This window comes from Tachypleus tridentatus, chromosome 3, assembly GCF_004210375.1.
Source record: "Tachypleus tridentatus isolate NWPU-2018 chromosome 3, ASM421037v1, whole genome shotgun sequence".
Lineage (NCBI taxonomy): Eukaryota > Metazoa > Arthropoda > Merostomata > Xiphosura > Limulidae > Tachypleus > Tachypleus tridentatus.
This window is the reverse complement of record NC_134827.1, coordinates 109,961,509-109,984,897: the sequence shown is the minus strand read 5'-3', so window position 1 is coordinate 109,984,897 and position 23,389 is coordinate 109,961,509. Positions and strand designations below refer to the sequence as shown.

General features: G+C 35.3%; 1 protein-coding gene across 2 annotated transcripts; it reads left to right on the top strand.

The window, feature by feature from the left end:
• Positions 1-2,930: 2,930 nt before the first annotated feature.
• On the top strand, positions 2,931-15,463 carry LOC143247739 (uncharacterized). 2 transcript variants are annotated; one of them, XM_076496164.1, is made up of 8 exons: positions 2,931-3,068; positions 4,308-5,304; positions 5,757-5,825; positions 8,384-8,525; positions 10,505-10,623; positions 11,416-12,212; positions 14,661-14,815; positions 15,059-15,463. In XM_076496164.1, the coding sequence occupies exons 5-8, from the start codon at positions 10,619-10,621 to the stop codon at positions 15,155-15,157; spliced, it is 1,056 nt and encodes a 351-aa protein (XP_076352279.1). In that variant the 5' UTR covers positions 2,931-3,068; positions 4,308-5,304; positions 5,757-5,825; positions 8,384-8,525; positions 10,505-10,618; the 3' UTR covers positions 15,158-15,463. The 2 variants fall into 2 exon arrangements, with proteins under 2 accessions (XP_076352279.1, XP_076352280.1); XM_076496165.1 differs by having other exon boundaries at positions 2,942-3,068; positions 5,117-5,304.
• The last annotated feature ends 7,926 nt before the right edge of the window (positions 15,464-23,389 follow it).

Below are 23,389 nucleotides of genomic sequence, written 5' to 3'. Positions count from 1 at the left end.
TTATCACTGCTAAATTAGGGACATCTAGAGCTGGTAGCCCTAGTGTAGCTTTGCGTGAAATTCAAAAAACAAAAACCGACAATATTGTCACCGATAGTACTATTTGAAAATAAAGCGATCTGGATTATTAGCAGCGCCATATTTAGTAACTTTGTGGACCCTTGAACTAAAAATCGAGGTACGATAGACCCGCCTTCAAAATTATGCTATTACATTCAAGAGAATACTACAACTTTGGATATCTCTCGCGTATTTTCACGAAATTTCGCAACTTACCAGTAAACATTACAATGTGTACTAGCGTACATAATATCACATTTTTGTACCAAGTTTTAAGATATTTTAAGTGTAAACTTCCTCGTGTATTTTTTATTTTCAAATGTTGATGCGTCGATCACTTTGTTACCAGTATTACCGACAGGTGGCAAGAGGTTGTCCACGGTTACACTGTGTCATGACTCAAGAGTTGTGGACAAGACTACGTCCGCTTCTTGGACGATGTGAACGATAGTTGTGATGTCCAATATCCAAGAAGCCGCTGTGGTAGGAACTTATATATATGCGTGTGTGTGATGAATGAAGAAATAAAGAATTATTATTATTATTTTCAAGGAAGGAAAAGGACAACTGTCAATCCGTTTCACCTTTTCTGACGCCCATGTGTAGAAGAGTGTATAATATAAAACCACGCCCTGTTAATGTTCTCTTTATAGCACAAGTTATTACAGAATTGTGAAAAAAAAAAAAAAACATTGCGAGGAAAAAGAGAACACAGTTGTAGTGATGTTGGAAATAAACAAAACAGAATATAAAGATTCATGTGGCCAAATAATTTTCTGCTACGCACATATTTTCTGGTATATGTAAATATATCAAATGTACTTTCTTCCTTAGATGAAAAATTTATAAGAAATACATGTGTATATCGTGTACCGTTAATTAAAGTGACTTGTTTATTGCTAACAAGAGTAGCTTACATAGTAAAGTTTATCGTTCAGTTTTTATCAATAGTGATACTGGTGTGCAGTAACAAAGTGCACTAGCTTTATCTAAAAAGTAGACCAGAATTAACACCTATGGAATATGTAAGAAATGAGTTAACTGTCAAACCGACTGGAATAAACCTACTGCCAAAAGGTGGCGTGTGTGCTGTTATGCCTTTTGAAACTGTACTGGAATAAGATACAGTTCTTTCATGACGTGAGTTTTGACAGCACAAATTAAGAATTGAACCACAAATTAATCTTTGGATGGAAATGGCCCTTCAGTAGCAGGCTTATAAGATAAAAATTGGGGTTCGATACCCACGGAGCATTTAGCTTATTGCGTGACTTTGCGCTTAAACACGAACGAAAAAAATTTGAGAAAAAGGTTGCATTACAGTGAGTGAATGATTAGAGTGTGACTGAACAATTAGGGTCACAAAGTGACCTTTCAACTGTATGTTATAAGTGACGGTCAATCCCACTATTCGTTGGTAAAAGAGTAGTCAAAGAGTTGGCGGTGGGTGGTGATGACTAGTTGCCTTCCCTCTAGTCTTACACTGCTAAATTAGAGACGACTAATGTAGATAGCCTTCGTGTAGCTTTGCGCAAAAATAAAAAAACAAACAAACAAGTGGCTAGATTTTTTAGGAATATCCAATGTTGAACCCCCCCCGCACCCCCTGTGTTCCATTTGTGTGTGAGGGTGAGTAAGCAAGCGGTTGGGTATGTGTGAGAACTTGAGACAGTATGCTACCATATGGCTGTTGTAGTACATTAATACGGTGTATTATTCTGTATATTTGACTTAGGCTTGTAAATCATTGTCTCTGGTGTATTTAGGAGGTCACGGAGTTTTGAAAATTGTGGTGCTTTTTTATGACTGCTATAATATGTTAGTGTAGTGTGTTATAATTCATTTTTTGTTTCTCTCCCGTAATTCTGCTTGAAATGTGTGTAAGGGGGTGAGTGGGCGCGAAGCTGTCTTGTCGGGGGATCATTTTTTTATTTTACATTTTAAAGGCAGCAATCGAAACAACAATAGAGAACAATCAAGTGAATAAAAGTTAAAAAATCTTCCTTCTAATATAAAATTTGGAAGACTTTTTTTCCTTCAGAAATCATATTATATAAAAATGTGTTTATATTGAAGGCCATGATATATTTTAAAAAAAAAATTACACTGGTGATTATTATGGTAAATGATGTAACCTTTCGTGTCAGTTTAATTGAACAAAGGGTTATTTGTACAATATAATTTTGTTTCCTCTTTATTTAAGCCTGTAATATAGTCTTCTAAACAACAAAAAAGAAATCTCTCCATTAAGCGAACCTCTCAGGTTTCCTGTCATTTTGTCAAACTATATTGAAACGGAGAACAGATTAAATTACTATATGAATTATTGATTCGTGCTGAAAATATAAATGGCAAAAAGAGTTGCTAAACCCCCCTCCCTGTCTGCACTCTAATAAACCTGTTTTGTCAAGGCCAAGCACAAAACGTTCTTACATGTGTCTCTCTACTTATAATTTGAGCAACGATGGCCGTTAGGAGGTTGACAAGGTGCCTGCAATAGGTAGTTGGTTCTTAAGAATTTCTAGGGGTCATAACATTTAAAATTCTAATTTAGATTAAAATAGTGTAGTTGAGGTCATTAGAACGCGATCTGAGGTGCTCTTTAAATGTTTATTATGTTATAATGGCCCGCCTATCAAGTTAAACCAATATTTACCTGTAATTGTGTGTCGGAGATGACTATTTAGGGTCGTGAACTTAGTTGTATGTTTCTACAAGTCTTCCTGGTAAAAGTCTAACAATAAGGCACGAGAAACAAAATTATGATTATTTCTTCGAAGCAGATTTTGAAAGCTGGACACATAAATAAACGTCGTTTCAGCGTTAGAGATTTGTTCTAGAACAAACGTTTGAAAAGCTATTTGATAATGCAATGTGTTCGACTCGTGATATCTGTGGGTGCGCTGTTGTTAATTGCGGGTATACTTCAACTATTGGCGGCCGCAGTGCTACTACACTCGAACCACGTGGAACTCGTGGCTATTCCTGACATTTGGACAGGTTTAGCGGTAAGTATTTCTCCTGGACTCTTTGAATTTCGTATTAATGTCGTGTTAAGAGTTAAATCGATATTAATTATTATCATTAAATAAGTTTTGCATGGTTTGTTTACTTTACTTAAATAATATATTATAATGTTTTTAAGATGTATCCGAAAAGGTGAGACGTCCGACGTTTTTTTTTTTTTTTTATTAAGTGAATGCCTTTTGATGGATCCGTGTGTTAGTAACTGTTAGTAACACTTAATCCCCCCCCCCCCAAAAAAAAAGAAACAACAACAAAATAAACAAACTGTCTGGTAGGTATAGGCAATCGTGACTGGATAAGTAAGAGGGACCTTGTGTTGGGAAGGGCATACATAAGTTAATTAAGGCATGGTCTCTATAGAATGTCTAAAGTTTGAGGATAGCTATGGTGTGTCCACTTTTACAAGCAATTAGCCTAGCTAAGACATTTAAAAAATATTACATTTTATGAGAAAGTTTTCGTTCGAATGGTGAAACTAGAGACAGTGAGTAACGGAACTCTCGTTTCGATCAATATATTTCGAACTTAAATTTTACTTAAGTCGGGAACATTTTACAGCCAGATTCTTCTCCTCTAGTCTCAGATTAATCAATTTTGTACGATGAAACACATAGTGGACTATGTGTTAGATTGCAAATTGGTAAAATTGGTATAGAATTGCATGTTTTATGGGTTGGCTGGAAACTAAAGAGGTTGTTATTTTAGTAACTATAAACTGACGAAAATATGAATTTTTCTTAATTGTGGAGGCTTCGTGATTAATTCTTCGGGGAAAAGGTCATGACACCGAATTGACCCAGCTTGGACTATATCTGCATTATAAACTAATGACCTTTTTTGTTGTTAGTGTGTGTAGTTAATTGTCTCGGCATTCTGGTTTGTCAGATTTCAGCAAACAGGTTTTTAAATGTCTTCGTTGTGTTCATGACCCGCCTTGACCTCTGTTGCTTTTATCTAACAATGAAAGAGATGAGAGACTGCTAGCGAATCCTTTCTGTCGGTGTATCGCCTGTTTAGGTGGACTGTTAATTTTCAACCTTCGTAGATTTGCAAGACTTGTTTGTGTCAAAATCACTTTGTAGGTACTGACTCTCCCTTAAAAGAATAAAGTGCAAGTTTCAAAAGAGGCCGTAAGCCAAGCTGGAACATCATGGTTTAAGGAATATTCTCATAAATTGCATTTTTAGCTTTATAATTTAATTTAGCTTTTTGTTTGTTAGGGGGAGCTGCTAAAGATTGGCTTTCGCAATATCTAGAAACGGATGAAAAGAAGAGAATCGGTGAAACATTGGGCTCGGTTAGTTTTAATGAACTGTTTATTGAGATATTATTGAGTAGTGATTTAGATTACAGAGGGATTCGGGGTGCGAAAAATAACACGATTGTTGATCGAGATCAGATTGATGGAATAAAGGAAGTTATGTTTGTTTATCAACGACTGAAACGCTGTAAATGAATTAGGCCTACAGGATTTTCAGTTTACGAAGTTTTAAATGTGAAGCTAAGCCTACAACTTGCGTCAAAGTGAACTTTGTGTGTAGTATGTTATTGAAGAAATAAATTACTTGCATAAACTAGATTTCGTATTGTTTTGACCACATTTAAAAGAACAAAGACAACACTAATTATAAACTATACAATTTCTTCCCTGATTATTACTTAAGTTACAGGCGTTTTTTATACATGAAAAATATAACTAAAGTATCATCGACTTAAGACGTCCAGTCTATGAAAGCGAGATTCGGTTTCTCCATCCCACAGTGAGCTTGTCTTCAATTAATATTCGTACCAGACAATCCAAACGTATTATGATAGTTTAAAGGTAGATTTTCGGTAAGGAGAGCTCGCGAGACGTTACTGTTATGGAGTATTAAAATAATTTGGATTCCAGATGTCCACTTCCAACCAGTAAGTTGTAGGCTCGTACGTTAAAACCGACTTTCGATACCCGTGAAGGGCACAGCAGCTCGTTCTGTGGCTTTAGGCTTAAAAATAAACATATCTTTTTTGTTGTTTGAACGTTTTCTAGAATTCGCTTAAAACGTAAATTATTTCGAGTACTCGTGATGTATATTTAATAAGAGCTGAGGGTGCCTGGTGACTAAATCCGATGTTTGCGTCCTGTTACTACAAAAAAAAGTTCGTTTGTGATCATGGATGCGTTAGAAGGGTGACAGTCAATGTCCACTTCAAGCGAATAAGGATATTCCAAGAATGGTTAGTATGTTTTTGGCTAGTTGTCTTTTTCCCTTGTTTAACACTAAGAGTTGAAATGTATGTTTGGTAGATACGTTTTCATTACTTGTATAAATCGGTGTTTTTTAAAACCTATTCTTTCCTGTTATTATTTATTGCGAATCCAATAACAACCTTAAGATAGAAAGTATTGTATACTTTTACCTACAATACTCCAGGTATCTCGTAACGGTGATACTGGATTGTTGGGACATAAGGTTGTATAAAGGTTATGAGAATGAGGTGACATCTTACATTGTCGTGAAACTTGAGACGGTAGTAACCAGTGATGTAGAAATACAAGCAACTCCATATATTTTTTTTAGTTTTTGCAATGTAGAAAATTTGTATTTAGTCGATTTATTTAAAATTGCTTGTGTATTTTGAAATAATTAAAATCGTACTAACATACATCCGTTTGTTTATTTTTTAAGTATATATCTGGAGGACTGTTAATTTGTGTCTTGAGTTCCAACAGGCAGAAATACCAGAAACAAAGTTTAGTAAGTTTTTTACGTCATTTTATTATCCAACGGTTTTTACTGTACTTTTATTGTAACAGATAGTATTGCACGCAAAGGGCAGGGAGAAATGTTACTGGATAAGCATTTTTTTTCTTTAAAAATGTGATAACAATATTTAAAAAAAAATCTATCTATCATAGTTGTTTAACAAATTATTAAACTTCGTACAACCAAGATAACTATAGGTGTTTTGTTGATTGTTTTTTGTTTTTTTTTCACTTTAGCAAGTATAAGTTGACAGCTGTTTGAATGTTGATTTTAAGATGCTGATGGGCCCCTAATACAAAATGGCGTCTTTTAATGAGAGTGATTATGTTGGATTCCGTATGGCGATCCTAATACACATATTAATAAATGCAGAAATTTTTATATTATTAAATAATGTATTAGATCTCGTGACTTAATAAATTGTTCCATCCATACAAACGTTTTTTCCAGGATTCCGTTCGACAAAGCCCTCTAGCGGTGTAACATGTAATGAAAGAGACCTATATATTTATTCCACTATGATCTTAGGACTTGTTACAAATCAGAAATAGCTTATGTGGCTACTTTCAAATTAGTAATTTTTTTTTGTCTGTACATTTGACTGTTTGTAATTATTTGCTAATTATACTTTCAAATTAGTAATTTTTTTTTTGTCTGTACATTTGACTGTTTGTAATTATTTGCTAATTATACTTTCAAATTAGTAATTTTTTTTTGTCTGTACATTTGACTGTTTGTAATTATTTGCTAATTATACTTTCAAATTAGTAATTTTTTTTTTGTCTGTACATTTGACTGTTTGTAATTATTTGCTAATTATACTTTCAAATTAGTAATTTTTTTTTTTGTCTGTACATTTGACTGTTTGTAATTATTTGCTAATTATACTTTCAAATTAGTAATATTTTTTTTTGTCTGTACATTTGACTGTTTGTAATTATTTGCTAATTATACTTTCAAATTAGTAATTTTTTTTTTGTCTGTACATTTGACTGTTTGTAATTATTTGCTAATTATACTTTCAAATTAGTAATTTTTTTTTTGTCTGTACATTTGACTGTTTGTAGTTATTTGCTAATTATACTTTCAAATTAGTAATTTTTTTTTGTCTGTACATTTGACTGTTTGTAGTTATTTGCTAATTATACTTTCAAATTAGTAATTTTTTTTTTGTCTGTACATTTGACTGTTTGTAGTTATTTGCTAATTATACTTTCAAATTAGTAATTTTTTTTTTGTCTGTACATTTGACTGTTTGTAATTATTTGCTAATTATACTTTCAAATTAGTAATTTTTTTTTTGTCTGTACATTTGACTGTTTGTAATTATTTGCTAATTACCTCTGGTTTAAACATAATGACATCTCTTAACAGGGCAACAGAAATTCAAAGTACTAACGGACGATGGTCTGTCCTGTGCAGGGTTCAGGTTAACTGTATTGGTGATATGAAAGCGGATCACATTACTGCTGACTACACGCTGTAAGACCGATAGCCATGTTGTTGTGCCCGACAGGCTTTAACCCATCCTAACTATACACCACTGAAACGTCCAAATGTTCAGGAACGTTTCACTATCAGTCTCGAATATTTTCCACTGCTATTCAAACTGTTAATTGAAACGTATATAAAGTTCTCTATCACTTGATTTATATAAAAGTTAACAGTAATTCATGACTGTGTTTCGTTATGGCTCGAGTATGGGGGAACACCCATTATTTCAGGTTAGCATGGTACAAGTTCAGGCTTCAGCTAATTGTATTGGAACAAGGCGTTACGGTCAAGCCCACTATTTGTTGTTAAGAGTGGGTGGTGGGTGGCAATGACTAGTTGCTTTCCTCTAGTTTTAGACTGCAAAATTAGGGACGGCCAGTGCAAGTAACTCTCGAGTAGCTTTGCGCGAAATTGAAATAAACCATAAACGAATATGGATGTTGATGAACGTCTAGATAAATTATCCAAGCAAAATTAATGGTGGATAAATGAAAATTATGATAAGTGTTAAACTTTAGAAGTTTTAAAGATGGTACGATAGATATACCTCGATTAACTTTGTGCGAATTTCAACAAACTTTTATGAACATCCCTCACTGGCCCGACTGCAAGTTTAAGAGCTTATAATGATACAAATAATCAAGTTTGGATAGTCGTGTTGTTAGCAGCACATTGTGCAGCTTTGTGTTTCATAACAAACTTCTTAACCCCAATCATCCACGACAATGTGTTTAAATGCTAAAGAACACTTGTGATTTAAACACACTACACTTGTAGTCTCGGCAGTTTCGCGAGATTCCGTTAGTTAGTAGCGCAAATGCATATTTACGTCACAGTAGGTACGTCGTCACTTCAGTTTTCGTTGAGTTTCGTGTACGTATTTTCGTTCTGCGATTTGAAGAAAATTTTACCAAACAAAGCGGCTGTTGATTTATATTTTTGCATTCGAGATCTCGAAATTTGTAAAATCCAAAAGGTCTACGAGTAGTTAATGTAGATTCGTGCTTCTTAATTTTTCTTGTTTTTGTATATAATTAATATAATTTTTATTGTAGAGGCACTTGATGTTGGCTATGCAAGCAAGTATGGTGACAGTAGGTGTCATCCATCTAGTTATCTTATGTTTTGGAGAAGGTTTTTTGTCACAATACCCGAGGGGCCAGTTTCTCTTAGGGAAACATCGAATCTTCTCTTACGGTAAGTGTGTCTTAACCCTGAATATGACATAAAAAGGTTAAAACGTTGTTCTGTACTTTATTTTAATTAATGTTCTAATATTCATACCAGCTGTCTTTTAGAATATATCGTTTCAAGTGAGTTTCTCGTCATCATGAATGTTAACCCTAAAGTTACTGACTTGATTTGTATCTGCTATTGATGTGGTTGACATTTTACACCATATCAACTTGCTTTGTGTTTTCGTCAGTCAAACAACTTAGCGAAATAGTTTAGTTTTTCTCTAAATTTTAACAACTAAGCAAAGAAAATAACTTTAATCAATGATGATTTCACAAACCGCACGCACGCACGGGAAATTCCAGTTATAATTAATGGAATGAAATGTAACATCGAGTTTTTTATTTCTAATTTGTACTAGTTAGGGCCTATTGGCGAATAGACGCGGACTCGGGACAGTTCGGTGCATAAATAATTATGGGTGTTAAACCTGACGCTGTTCAAATGGACACCTCTCCATAACACCAGAATTACATAATGTAATCGGTCGGTTATTTGATCACTGTTGGTAGATCCGCTAAGAATCGTTTCCGTACTAAAATTCTGAGACCTCTGTCCGATGTTTGTTTGCCCTAAAGGAGGGGGGGATATAAAATGTCTTTGTAGACCGGCCTGTTGAAGATTCCGTACCATTCATTAAATGACACAGCGTGATTTTATCTTTTCTTCTAATCACAAACTGCAGAGTTCTCGTTTTTCACTGTTTCGAGCTATGGATTGTGTAGAATTGTTAACTTTAACTGAAAATAAAAAAATTAGTCAAATTCAGTTTCGTGCAAAAAGTTTTAAATTCCGTGGAGACGGAATAAGATGAACTTTCGTTAATTACCTTCTGAAACCTTGTGGGGAAATTTCTTTTTATGATTTAGTGCTGCCATCTATACATGCAATATACAAACAATGTGTTATAGATTCGAATAATTTCTAAAGCTACCTACTAAACGTTGTTTTCGACATTTCTTGGTTACTCGTAATTGTTTTGTCAAGGTAACTGGGTTTATGGAATGTTCAAAACTCTCAGTTGGTGAAAGTTCGTTGTTTTTGGTGAGCGGAGCATATGTGACGTATTTTCGCCGTATCTACAACGATATTAATTGCTGTACATCTTGATCAGTGAGCTATTATGAACGTTATAAGGACATGATCTACCGCATACACCTTGCCGCGCCAAACGCTATTCTGGTGATGACGTATCTTGTATACACATTTGTATTTTGGCACCCTGTAAAATAGAAATGAGTAGTTTAAGTGCCTTTAACCCCAAAAGTTAGAGCCAATACCTCGACTCGTAAAATAAACTTGTAGATGCTAGATACAAGATGGTTTATCCATCCCAACAACTTCAGAATAATATTTTTGTTATTAGTAAATATAAAAATATAAAAAAAACATCATCACATAAAGCGACATCTGTTGGATATTCCCGTTAATTAGATACCCAGCGTGACAGCCTGCATAATAAATTAATTGTCGATACTTAAGCTTTTAGTTTGTTTGTTTTTAACTGTAAATCAAACCTTGATATAAGTTTAAATGAAAATTTAATTAACGTTTACCCTGTAAACGAACTCTGTTAGGGCGCATGTATTTTTTTTTTAAAGCTGTTTTACGCCAGATAACAATGTAAACTTTCAAAGTGACCCGAAGTATGTTTAAATGTGATACGTTAAATAAACAAAACAATGCATTCTGTCCTCTACTGTTTCTGAATGAAGTGTATGAGTTTTAAACGTAGATTGTTTTTAATATAAATGTATTTTATATTACCCGCGACTGCTGAGTTAGGCTTACATAACGAGTTACACTGTAGATGTTTTGGTGATAAAGACAGCTCCTTTCTTTTACTGAAAGGTAAACTTTACACATAATCTGAAGTAACTGAATATACTGTGTATTAAAACCCTTATAATTCTAAGGATTCGAATACAATTTTGTTTCAGCTTTCATTTTGTCACTGGGCGTCTCACTGGCCACTTTGTTTTGTACTGTTCTTTGTTTCTCTTATTTGTCTTACCAGCTAGTCAAGAAAACACGTGACTTACGGCATGTGATGGATGCGGTAGGTTTTGGTTTTTATTCACTACTCTTAATGATCGTGTAAATGTTTTGACGAAATTATTACTTTAATTTCTCATTTAATTTTAAACGTACCATCTTGGGTGGAAAATTAAAATATGACACAACTTACATTTTGTGGGAATAAAAGCATTGTACAACACAATCCTTCAGTTAACATTTAGGCTTCACTAAACACCCGAGATTCATTACAGTCGCTAAAAAACAAACAATTCTGAACATTGTTTGCGAATAAAACCAAGTAATAAGTGTAATTGTTTATGGGTTGAGTCGCTAGTACAACTGTAGGAAAGTCCCTTTTTGTGGACGTTTGGAAGTCGTAAGAAAACTGTTAACTAACTTAATGTTGTATTGAATGTAGTATCACTGTATTAGCACAAATTAATGTTGTATTGAATGTAGTATCACTGTATTAGCACTAAGCTTTCATTCCTCAAGATTGTTTCTTTGAATTTCTTGCAAAGCTACGCGAGAGCTATCTGCGCTTTCCTTAAGTTTCACCAGTACTTCGTTTAACGTGGTTATAATTATATAATGTTTGAAATAATGATTGGCCATTTTGTTGAATATTTTCTTTATTTTCCGCTGAAAACTAGTTTAAGTAATGAAACTACAAAACTAGTAATTGTGTGTGGGGAGGGGGGGGGGAATGGTGTAGAATGAAAGTCAAAACTAGGGCTAACATGAAAACTCGTTCTTTTGTTTCAATGTCTTAAATTATCAATGTTTTACCATTTTAAGTTGTTTTTTTTTTATCTACTTGGATATCTTGTAGTCACCGCAAAGTCCTTACGAGTGGGTGTTTTCTTCCAAATCGGAAACATCTGATAGGACTGAAGACGATGAATGTGATAGTGAAAGGTCAACAAATACGCATTTTTTCTCTCTCGGATGAGTCTATGAATTGGTTAAAAACTTTAGAAAATCGGAAAAGTAGTGTTTCTACATTTGGGAAGCCAATTTATAAGCCATTATATACAACTTCGTTTAAAATATCTAAATTTAACACGATAGAGTCTCGAGTGCAGACGACGCCATCACGCATTGGAGTACAGAGTCATCTACACACAGACATCGTAAACGGAAGAAATAATTCTGAAAATGTTCAAACCGATAATGATGGAAAACTCTTTCAACCATCGCCGTTTGTTTCTAACGAGAACTACTGTCAGTCGACTTTTAAGTGGAGTGCAGTGGAACAGCCAAATCTTTCACGCGAAATTCTTTCTTATTTAAATGAGGGTAAGAGCACAACAACTAATGTAATAGAAAAGTGTCTTTCAACAAAGAAACCGTCTCCAAATAAAATTCATTCCGAATTGTATAGTTTGACAGAAAAAGGCAGCACGTGTCCTGTGTATGATTCGGCAGAAACTTGTCATGTGATTTCGGATGCTCATCTTCAGGGTAACGAAGGTTGTGGTTCAGAGCGACAGGGGGAGCTGGAAGCACTCGACTGTTCGTATGACACGGAAGATAACTGGTCAGAAAGCCATGAAGATCATGAGTTAAATGACTCGAGATGGTTAACAGTAAGCTCAAGTTATAGTTTAGCACCAGAGGGACGACGAGGTAAGTTAGATAGAGAACGTTCTAGAAAACGTACCATGCTTCTTTTATGTACGTGTATTATTGGTTAGAATATTTCATTTTCATAACTTAATTTTGTATGAAATAAAGGTCGAGCATGACAAAGTAGTCAGCCCGCCATGGCCTGGTGGGTTAAGGCGTTCGACTCGTAATCTGAGGTTCGCGGGTTCGAATACCCGTCGTACCAAACATGCTCGCCCTTTCAGCTGTGGGGGCGTTATAATGTTACGATCAGTCCCACTATTCGTTAGTAAAGTAGCCCAAGAGTTGACAGATGGTGATGACTAGCTGCCTTCCCTCTAGTCTTACACTGCTAAATTAGGGACGGCTAGTACAGATAGCCCTGGTGTAGCTTTACGCGAAAAAAAAAAATGAAACCATTGCAGCATCACTCTCCGCATACTAGCTTACAGATGGTACAATTCTTGCTTATTATACGATTGGTGGCCAAATTCCCTTTATTCGGCTGGAGTAACCCACGTGTTGCTAACTGACCAACAGTATTTACTGCCTTCCCTGTAGTCTCTGTTCAAAATTAGAGATGCCTGAACAAGACACCTTGTATGACTTAGCTCAAGCATCTAGAAAGTCTCATTAAATTTTAAATTCACAGTAATATTTAACTGTATGCGATTTAAATATACACAAGTTAACCTTTGGTTTTTCTGAACAGTAACTTTGTTCTTGATCGTAAGGAAACTATTCATCGGGTCTCAAGCGAACAGCGCCGCCCTGGTGGGTTCTAAGACAACTTTAAGAGAGTCCCACACTGGGACAATGGATTTACAATGCTACAATCGGGGGTTCGATTTCACTTGGTTGACACAGCAGATAGTACGATGTGGCATTTCACGTTTCGAGACAGACAGAGTATAAAGATAGTTTGTTATACTGAAAACGATTGTTCTATGGAGGCTATTAACTTTGATCAACCTTTTAGTGTATCATTCAATCAGTTCTTAGTTTGTAGAGATAATGTTATCGCGAAGGGCCACCTAATGGTCTTAGAGGTTGTTGTAGCACTCGCGGTTAGGGTTATGTAGGTAAATGGTATATAGGGGAGCATGGTATTGTTAGATTAACAAAAACACACCAAAAACTTATGGCTAAAATCCAAGGTCAGATTCCTATCGGTGGACAGGAATGGTAACTAACCATTCATGCACATCTGGAGTCGTGCATGCTTATATACCTCCAGTATCGTTCATAATATTTAGCCTTTATAAAATACATTGCAATGTGTCCACGTGTCCGTCGTTATCAATGAAGACGGACCATTATTGGAAGTACAATGAGGATTAGTATTCCACATACATCCACTAAGTCTGATCAAAATCCTCTTATGTTTGACTGAGTTGTGGCGAAAATAGTGGGAAAAATCTGTATCCATGTTAAGGGTCGGTGATTTTTTTAAAAATTCTCTTGACTTTGCTATGACCTTCTAAAAACTACACGTTTCTAATTTGGATCATAGTCCATACTTATACCAACATTGGTCCAAATCCATTCAGCTGTTTCCAAGAAGTCTTTACCTACGTATGTAGGTAGGTGAACACGTGGAGTATTTTTAAGTATTTTGTACAACAGCGTCAGTGAGGTTAAAATGGATACATGTACGACCTATCCAGTTACTACTGGGTAACCACTGGACAGGAACAAGGAAGTACTTGTATAAATCTGTCAAGTTAATTTTAACTTGAAATTCCACGTAGGTTTTGTTTTGTGTGACGAAACGTGGAAACTATACAAATATAACTGTACATTCTGTTGTTCCTCCATGTAACTACTTCGCAGGATGTGGGTGGATCTTCCAAATTGGTATGTAGGTTCGTTAGGCTCGTGCGATGGTACAATCAGTTTTGTTTTGGTGGTTTTCAGTTTTTAACATTACTTCGTCACCTGTAGATGGATCCTTATACCATATTTAGTTTTCGTTTTTTTTAATTTCGCACAAAGCTACACAAGGACTATCTGCGTTAGCCGTCCCTAATTTAGCAGTGTAAGACTAGAGGGAAGGTAGTTGTCATTACCCACCGCCAACTCTTGGGTTACTCTTTTAGCAACTAATATTGCGATTGATTAATCGTAACATTATAACGCCTCCTCGGCTGAAAGGGCGAGCATGTATGGAGTGACAAGGATTCGAACATGCAGCTCTCGGATCACTAGTCGAGCACCCTAACCACCCATGCTAGGCTCTCTAAGTATAGTTTAGAAGTTCGTGGGAAATTTCACAAATGTTTATTTTTTATTGTTTGTATTTTTACACTTTTTTCATAAACGGTTTTCACAATTGTATACAATAGAAGTAACTTTTGAGGTAACTTTTCATTAGTCGTGAATTTACATGACTTTCGTCCAAAGACGGGCACTAGTTAGTATATCGCTACAATAATCTTTTATATTTAACGTAAGTCATATTTTATTCAGTGGTATTTAGTCGTCGACAAGCCAGTCGTCGGTTGTCGAATAGTAGACGATCGCATAACCGATGTTTCATCGAACTTCACGATGAAGATTCTCTAGTCAAGTTGTCTGCTTTAGAGTTGGTTGCCAGGCACTACAGAATATCGTCTATCCTGAGGGTAAGTAATTAGTCTAATTCTGCTAACTGTTTCCTCGTGCGAGGATGTTCGTTAATTAGGAAAACCTTAAAAATCTGGTACTCCATTTTATGACTAAATATTTTATACGTACGTAATTGAACCTTAAAAGTGTCGTTAAAACGAAAATAAATTGAAGTAAAATTTGTAAATATTTTTCGGACTTTTTTTGGTTTATATTGTCAATAGAGGGCAGGGCAATCGCTGATATTTTGTTTGCTATAGGACTCTCGGAGGATTAATGGAGAACTCGAGGTGCTGAAAAGGAGAGACTTGGGTTACATTAAAGGACGTGGAACGTGTAGGGGTGACCTGTACTTGTAGCCATTTTTTTTTTTTTTTTGATATTTGTTTACGATTTTTTTTTCCATTCATGTTTTACATGGATTTTTTTTTTTCTTGTTGGAATGTAAACAAGTTGTTTTTTAAATGAACTTTACCAAAAAATAAGTCATAGTTGATGGCATAATATCTATCGTTAAGAAACTAAGTCCAGAAACACCTTCTCAGTTGTATTAAGACGAAACTGAGTCGTTTCAGTTAAACTGGTAAAACTGTTGTTTAAAATAAAAGCATGTATATTTTTTGGGCCTAAACTATTAAAATAAAAGTATAGAGAAGAGCAAGTCAAGTTAAGCCTACCTTTTCTGACTATAATTTAACAAACAAACTGTTAATTTCGTGGTGAGAAGCTGTAAAGATTAAATGTAAGGTTAAAGGTTACCGTGAATTAGTGACAGCCACGTTCAGTACAATGTCCCCTAAAGCGTATTATGATTACTACATAACCTTTGGTGTTGAATATTGAGACGTACTTGATGCTTTTTGTTTCGTAAAAGTTTCAAATTTTGACAAATACGATTGTTACGTGGGTGGAAAATATGAAGAGGACGTATTCCAAGAACTAACTATAAATATAGTTTTTACAAGAAAACAATTGTATTGAAGCACAGGTTCGTTCAGCCATCTTGCTTCTTACTGTGTGGGGATAAAGTGGAGAGGTTTGTCTCTTCCAAACATCTTCACAAAGCTATTCGTTCTGAATCTGTTTCACGAGAGTGCATACGTTACGGACAAAACTCTTCAAAACGTTTTTGGGTTAGACAGAATCAAACTGAAACAACTGTAGTAATTACAAGTAAAGGTTAATAAACCAATGGCAACATGTAATGGAAAGTTACCAGTTAGGAGTTTAAATTTTGTATATATTTTTTTTGGTCAGTTGTTTTTAAGCAAAAGTTTCGATAAATATCGTTTACTTTGAGAAACAAACGAAAAATGTACAAGTGTCGTCTTCTATTTCGTGAACCATGTCCACTTGTTTATAGTTTGGGTGTAACCTAACATCGGTAACTCCTGTTGTATCGTAGTCTCTGCAAATAAGATACGATCAGTAATCCTTATTAACGTTGTGTAAACTGCAGCTGTATACAACGCTTATTTGTAACTCGCTGAACGGAGGTGTACGTTTTTTTTTGTTTTTTTTTATTTTACAAACAAAATGGCGAACAAAACTTCGTCTGCATTGAACATAAAACTCGAACACTTATAACGCTTGGTTTACACCAAAGGTAGATCATTATAAAGATTTAGGCTTAACAACGAAAACTTTTCCGTTGGATCTAGTAAGTAACGGTTAACCTTTAATTATATGTATTACCATACGTGCTGAATGTATTCGTTAAAAGGAAACCAGCGTTTGGTTGGAGTTAAACTGGTAATAAATTTTATTTTTGGTTAAAGCGATTTCAAGTGAGGACCATCTATCATTCGCTACCTCTCTGACGAAAAGGTTATAATAATCCATTATCATTAAACTAATCAGCTATATCTATTAACTTGACAAAGATGGAAACCTCTACACATCACGGTGTCTCCCGCTGGTACAGTGGTAAGTCTATGGATTTCCAATGCTAAAATCAAGAGTTCGATTCCCCTCGGTGGACTCAGCAGATAGACCAGTGACTTTGTTATAAGAAAACATACGCATCTCTGGTTACTGGAGTAGAAAACAAATACATGTATTACTAAGTGAAGGTAGAAACCTCAACAGACCGAGATGTTTTATAAAACTAAAGCTATTGATACAAAAAAAAAACACTGTCAGATTTTATGGAATAACTCTTGTTATTTGTAAGTTTGTGTTAAGTATGCAATTTAATCACTGAGATCGTTGAATTCTGTTATTAAATGTTATCTACGGACAGGTGGCAGTGAACTATCTTTACAGCTAGCGGTTAACAGGTAAACAATCTTTTAAAGAATTATATAGATAAGGAAGAATTGAACTGGTTCTGTGTTGTTCCTAAACAAAATAAACATTTACACTTTAACGTGAAACACATGACCAAACAAGTTCCACAGAGAGGGATCATTTAACCGAGGTATCTGTCATGGGTCAGTAAATTAGTGGAGACCTCTAACGTTCTGTTACTTAACTCGTAACAATTTCTACCTGTTTGCAAGGTTTAGAACTGTTCTGTCTTAAATTTGCAGCGAAATTAATATTCATGTATAGAGAAAATTAATATTTCGAGAGAGTGCTAAAGGAGAAACCATAATGGGGGTTGGAATGGAAATCTCAGGATGCAAGTTTATCTTTTTAATCTCAAGTGGTTGTACTTTGTTTACTTTGGAAAGTAGTCACCTTTCCGCGACTTTGTAGTGAAGGGTGATATTGACGTGAATGGTTGTGGACTTGAATATCCACATGTCGTTCTCCTAACCTTTATTTTCATGATTTTTAAACAAATTTTTACTTGTAACTGGCGAACGCAGGTTAAGACTGATTGACGGTGTATCTCCACCCCAAAGTGGGTCCTACTTCCACAATCGCCTCCTAAACCTAGGATACATTTTATCTCATTATAGCATGTACCCTGGGGATTTTTTCAATTGGTGTAACGTATTTAATTTAGCTTTGTGTGTGTGTTAGAGAGAGAAATACCTCCTGTGTGCCTAACAAAAGTGAATTAAATTGTGATAGTTGAATATTGTTCACTACATTTGTGTACCTACTCGATTAATGTGAATTACTATATTCAAATATGTGAACTGAAGTAAGAAGCTTTGTACGAAACGTGCTTAACTGATCGGAGAAAAAGTGATATATCGTGTCGGAGAACTCTTAAGTGCGAAACGGTCGCTTGCTTCACGATATATTTTGAGCGTGTTCCAGGCACGAACACGCGTGTGTTTGCGTGAGGCGCCTTTTCTATTAGGACATAAATTCTCGTGACATGTCAAATAACATTAAAACACCACGCACACACGCGCGAAGGATACAAGTAATTTTCATTGTTGACGATAGGTGGCTCTGCGTTTTCTTTTCTCGAAACAACGAAACTTTTTCTTGTTTCTAATTGGTCCAGTGTGTTACCTTTACGGCCAATCAGAGCGGGAACTGTGAACATTTTAAAGGCACTCATCGTGAACTTCATATCGGAAAAAAATTAAAATCGTAAAAACAAATAGTTGAAGTACAGAACATCCTAACTTTCTTATTTTTACAAACAAAACTATAACGTTCAAACCCATTCTTACCTCCCTACTTTCAGAATAAAATTCGAGTTTTTTAGCTAATTTATAAATTATGTCATTAAAAAGTGTAATAAGTGTTGTTTTCATAATTTCTCTTAAATATTACTAGTATAATTTTAAAAATAATATAAATGTATTATGTTTTATAATAATAACCCCTGTGGCAAAGCGGTTATTTAACCAACGACGCTAGAAAACGAGTTTCTATACCCGTGGTGGGCAGAGCATAGACAGCCCACTGTGTAGTTTTGGTTTAATCATAAACAACCAAACTTACTAATAAAAATTGCTTATTATGTTTTAAAACTTTTGTTTACTACAGCGTTTTGTTTATAATTCACTGTTTATGTATTATACACTTACACTCGTGTTGGTTGTTACAACACACTACAGGTAAGAAGTGTTTACGTATCACACACTCGCGTTGGTTGTTACAACGCACTACAGGTAAGAAGTGTTTACGTATCACACACTCGCGTTGGTTGTTACAACGCACCACAGGTAAGAAGTGTTTACGTATCACACACTCGCGTTGGTTGTTACAACGCACTACAGGTAAGAAGTGTTTACGTATCAACACACTCGCGTTGGTTGTTACAACGCACTACAGGTAAGAAGTGTTTACGTATCACACACTCGCGTTGGTTGTTACAACGCACTACAGGTAAGAAGTGTTTACGTATCACACACTCGCGTTGGTTGTTACAACGCACTACAGGTAAGAAGTGTTTACGTATCACACACTCGCGTTGGTTGTTACAACGCACTACAGGTAAGAAGTGTTTACGTATCACACACTCGCGTTGGTTGTTACAACGCACTACAGGTAAGAACTGTTTACGTATCACACACTCGCGTTGGTTGTTACAACGCACTACAGGTAAGAACTGTAGTTTATTTGTTTCAGTTGCATATATAAAAATAGTTTATCATTGGTTAGGCCACACTTAGTATATCTTGTTAAGTCTGGGGCATTTTTACCTTTAGAAAAGACATTTAATTGTTGGAGAGGGTTAAGAAAAGTGTTATTAAAACAATGTCTGGGGTGGTTGAGGTCTCGAAAAGATGAGGTAGACGGTTTCTGATAGTTAAGGAAATTATTAGTGTTGATAGCTAGTAGTATGAAAGATGGTACAGTAGGACTAGGGAACGCATATCCAGTTTGGCGAAGCAAGAATCATCTTCAAGTAAGACGGTTGTGTTTCTTTAACAGGAGAGTTTGGGTTTCATTGAGACAGTTTGATCAGTATATGAATGATGAGGGTTGGCTTTAATAACTAAAATATGTATCAATAGTTTTAGTTTAGTTCAGAGGGTGGAACATCCGAGATGGACCGGTAGGTCCCAGAACGTTATGTTTTAGAGCCCAGACACATTACCGTGTTCCGGGTTTTAGCATTAGAAGCCCTTAGACTTAGAGCTTTCCTATTTGAGGATAAGAGAAAGGAAGTCGTTAACTAGTAGAACAAAAGTGATAAATATGTATATTGTTTTCAAGATAACAAAAACACGTTTTGCTTTGTTATAACGTATTGAGTTGTGCCCCGTGTCGTGGATTTCGAAATATTGCAATAAACAAAGGCCAGCAGCACATATTCTGTGGTTCATTTATTAGATTCTGTGAGATGATTCATTTGTTACGAAAATAATAAAAACGTTTCGTGCCTTCTTCTGTCATACAACATTCGTAAGTGTAACAGAGCTATTAAAATAATATTATACTTTTTAAGACTTACGATTTGAACGCCGAAAGCCGGCAAATATTGGAAACTATTAGGCCTAAAATTGTTTTAAAAATGTGACATAAACTTCATCTTTCATACAATATAACGTTAAATGATCTATATTTTCCAGCTAAGGCCACACACAATTTTCAATTAACTTCTTTATTGCATGGCAGTAAACCTGAAGTTTTATAACGATTAGCACATAACCCGATAAAACAGTTTCGATAACTATGATAGGCTTAGCACACATGACCCGATACGTAGCTTCGCGATTAATAATAAACAAATCGACAACTATGATAGGCTTAGCACACATAACCCGATACGTAGCTTCGCGATTAATAATGAACAAATCGACAACTATGATAGGCTTAGCACACATAACCCGATACGTAGCTTCGCGATTAATAATGAACAAATCGACAACTATGATAGGCTTAGCACACATAACCCGATACGTAGCTTCGCGATTAATAATGAACAAATCGACAACTATGATAGGCTTAGCACACATGACCCGATACGTAGCTTCGCGATTAATAATAAACAAATCGACAACTATGATAGGCTTAGCACACATAACCCGATACGTAGCTTCGCGATTAATCACAAACAAAGGAAGCAAACATTCGGAACAAAATAAAATACAAATTTCACGCATTAAACGCCAGAAATTGGACACATTTTCACTTCACGGGAAACGGAAAATGTAATTTTAAGCGTAACGAAGTTTTGTAAATGACAAAACAAACAACGTGTTTTCTACTCGTGTACAATGCATGTTTGTTTCACATAAATTGATTAGGGAAAGTTAAGTTTTTACTGAAATGTTATTTTCATTTACTTACTGCATATCGTGAGTATTAAAGATTTGATTGAAAATGTTTTTATTTCTCACAGAAAAAAAAACTACATTATCATGACGTGTTTAAACCTTTTTATTATAACACTACCACACATTCAATCTGATTGAACTCTATCCGTGTAATTAGTTCCAAGTTGATGGGGAAACTCGTATTTCTCTGGATTATTATTTTCCCTGAGGCCAATTTTAGCTCTTTAAATTCTTTGTTTCCATATATGTGCTAACTTTAATTATATTTACGTAATAAGTTAAACACTGTTTTTGTCATCGTGTTTCTGGTTGAACGTGTGTTTGTTTTTGAAATTCGCGCAAAGCTACACGAGGGCTATCTGCGCTAGCCGTCCCTAATTTAGGAGGGTAAGGCTAGAAGGAAGGTAGCTAGTCATCACCACCCACCGCCAACTTTGGGCTACTCTTGTTACCAACGAATAGTGAGATTGACCGTCACATTCCAACGACATCATGGCTGTATGGTTAAGTCCTATATTTTTAATCTTAAGGATTATTTCTGAACGAAAGTCAACAGTAACACAGTTTTTACGGTCCGATATACTCCGTCTGTTCGAAATGTCGCACAAAATAAACTAGAAAACAGCTTTTCATTTAGACGACTAAATGTATTCTTTATTGTACTTTACCCAACTGCGGAACAACACTTGTTTAAGATTTACTATATCGTCTTTTATTATACATGACATTTTAAGGCATCGCAGGTTATCTGGCTCCGGCATGGCCGGGTGGTTAGAGCACTTGACTCGTATTTTGATAGTTGTAGGTTTTAATCCCGTCACTCCAAACGTGCTCGCCCTTTCATCACTGGGGCTTTTATAATGTGACGGTCAATCCCACTAATCATTGGTAAAAACAGTAGCCCAAGAGTTTCCGTTGGGAGGTGGTGATTAGTTGCCTTTCCTCTAGTCTAATACAGCCAAATTAGGGATATCTAGCGCAGGTGGCCCTCGTGTAGCTTTGCGCGAAATTAAAAAACAAACAGTTCACAGGCTGTTATTACCTGTATGAAGTCGTGGTTGTATAGAAAAGAGATGGCCTCCTGTGTGAGGTTCAGAGATAAGCACGAGGATTAATCACACTAAAATACAGGGTTCTATACCGGCGCATTGTATAACTTTGTGTTTAAAGAAAACCTAACCGAGGTTTTAAAACACTTAATTAACAAGTTTGTATGTCTTGTAAATATGTCTTAATCTTTTCATTCAAGTCGATATAGGAAACAAGAACCTGATGGTGAAGGAGGAAACTATAATGCATTAAAATACAGTGTAAGTTGAATAGTGATAATTTGGTATGGCTAGAATTCGAACCCGTGATCCTCAGATAACGAGTCGAGCGTCCTAACCACCTTGCCAGGCCGAGCCTGTCTGGTATCTACAGATTGTGTAACAATGAAAAACTATTCTGTGTCAAATATATATTTGAATACTTTATTCTAACTCGTGGAAGAAAAACAAAATCTTAAAATTTGGGTCTGGAAAACCCCGGCACTAGTGTTATGAGAAATATTTAATAGCATTCATTATGAAAAGTAAAACATATTATTACGGGTTCCTTGACAAACGTTGTAGTACCAATATATAAATATGTGTGGGTGTAAATGAACATAAACACTCAAACTTTAGTTAAAGCTACATGAATTATATGATTAATGAACAAAATAAGCCTGAAAAATAAAATAATTTATGGTATATAAAATGTCTAATCCAACGTGCTAAGTAGGGTTAACCGACAAGAGAGATTCGTCATTATAAGACTGTGTCCAGTTTTTACGAAACGTTTAGTAGTACTTATAATAAAGTAGGGTTAACTGACACACACTTTCTACACGCTAAGTCTGTGATATATAGTAATAAAAGAATTGCGCGTGCGAGAAATTACTAATAGCAGAAGAAAAACAAATGTAACACCAAGCTACAGTAGTTTATTGACGAATGCGGGCAACACGCAAGAATGGGAAACTGGTTTTAATATGATCGTTGAGAGAAATGTCTAACACAACATAAACTTGCTACGAAAAGCTCTGAATGTAATTTTAATTCATAATGTTTCTAACGAGTTGGAAGTGTTTCTTGATAAGTGGGGAATATTTGGTTTTCTACAAAGCTAACAAAGGATGCACAATACAAGGAGGGTCCCTTTTAACGATTATAGCAACATCTCCTTTACTGGTAAAACTGGTTATTAAAGGAATACCTGTTTAATACTAGATACAACTTCTGTGAGACATGAGGGTACGAGTCTTAAACCAAGGGCACACATCTGAGACTTTTATGACAATGTCACGGGTAATGGACGTGTCGTGTTTTAATGTCCATAATAAATCCTGAGGTCACTAGAAAATACATTAATAGTCTTCGGTTACACGCGTGAATCAAATCTTTAAGAGAGTCGTGCACTATTGTAAACTAT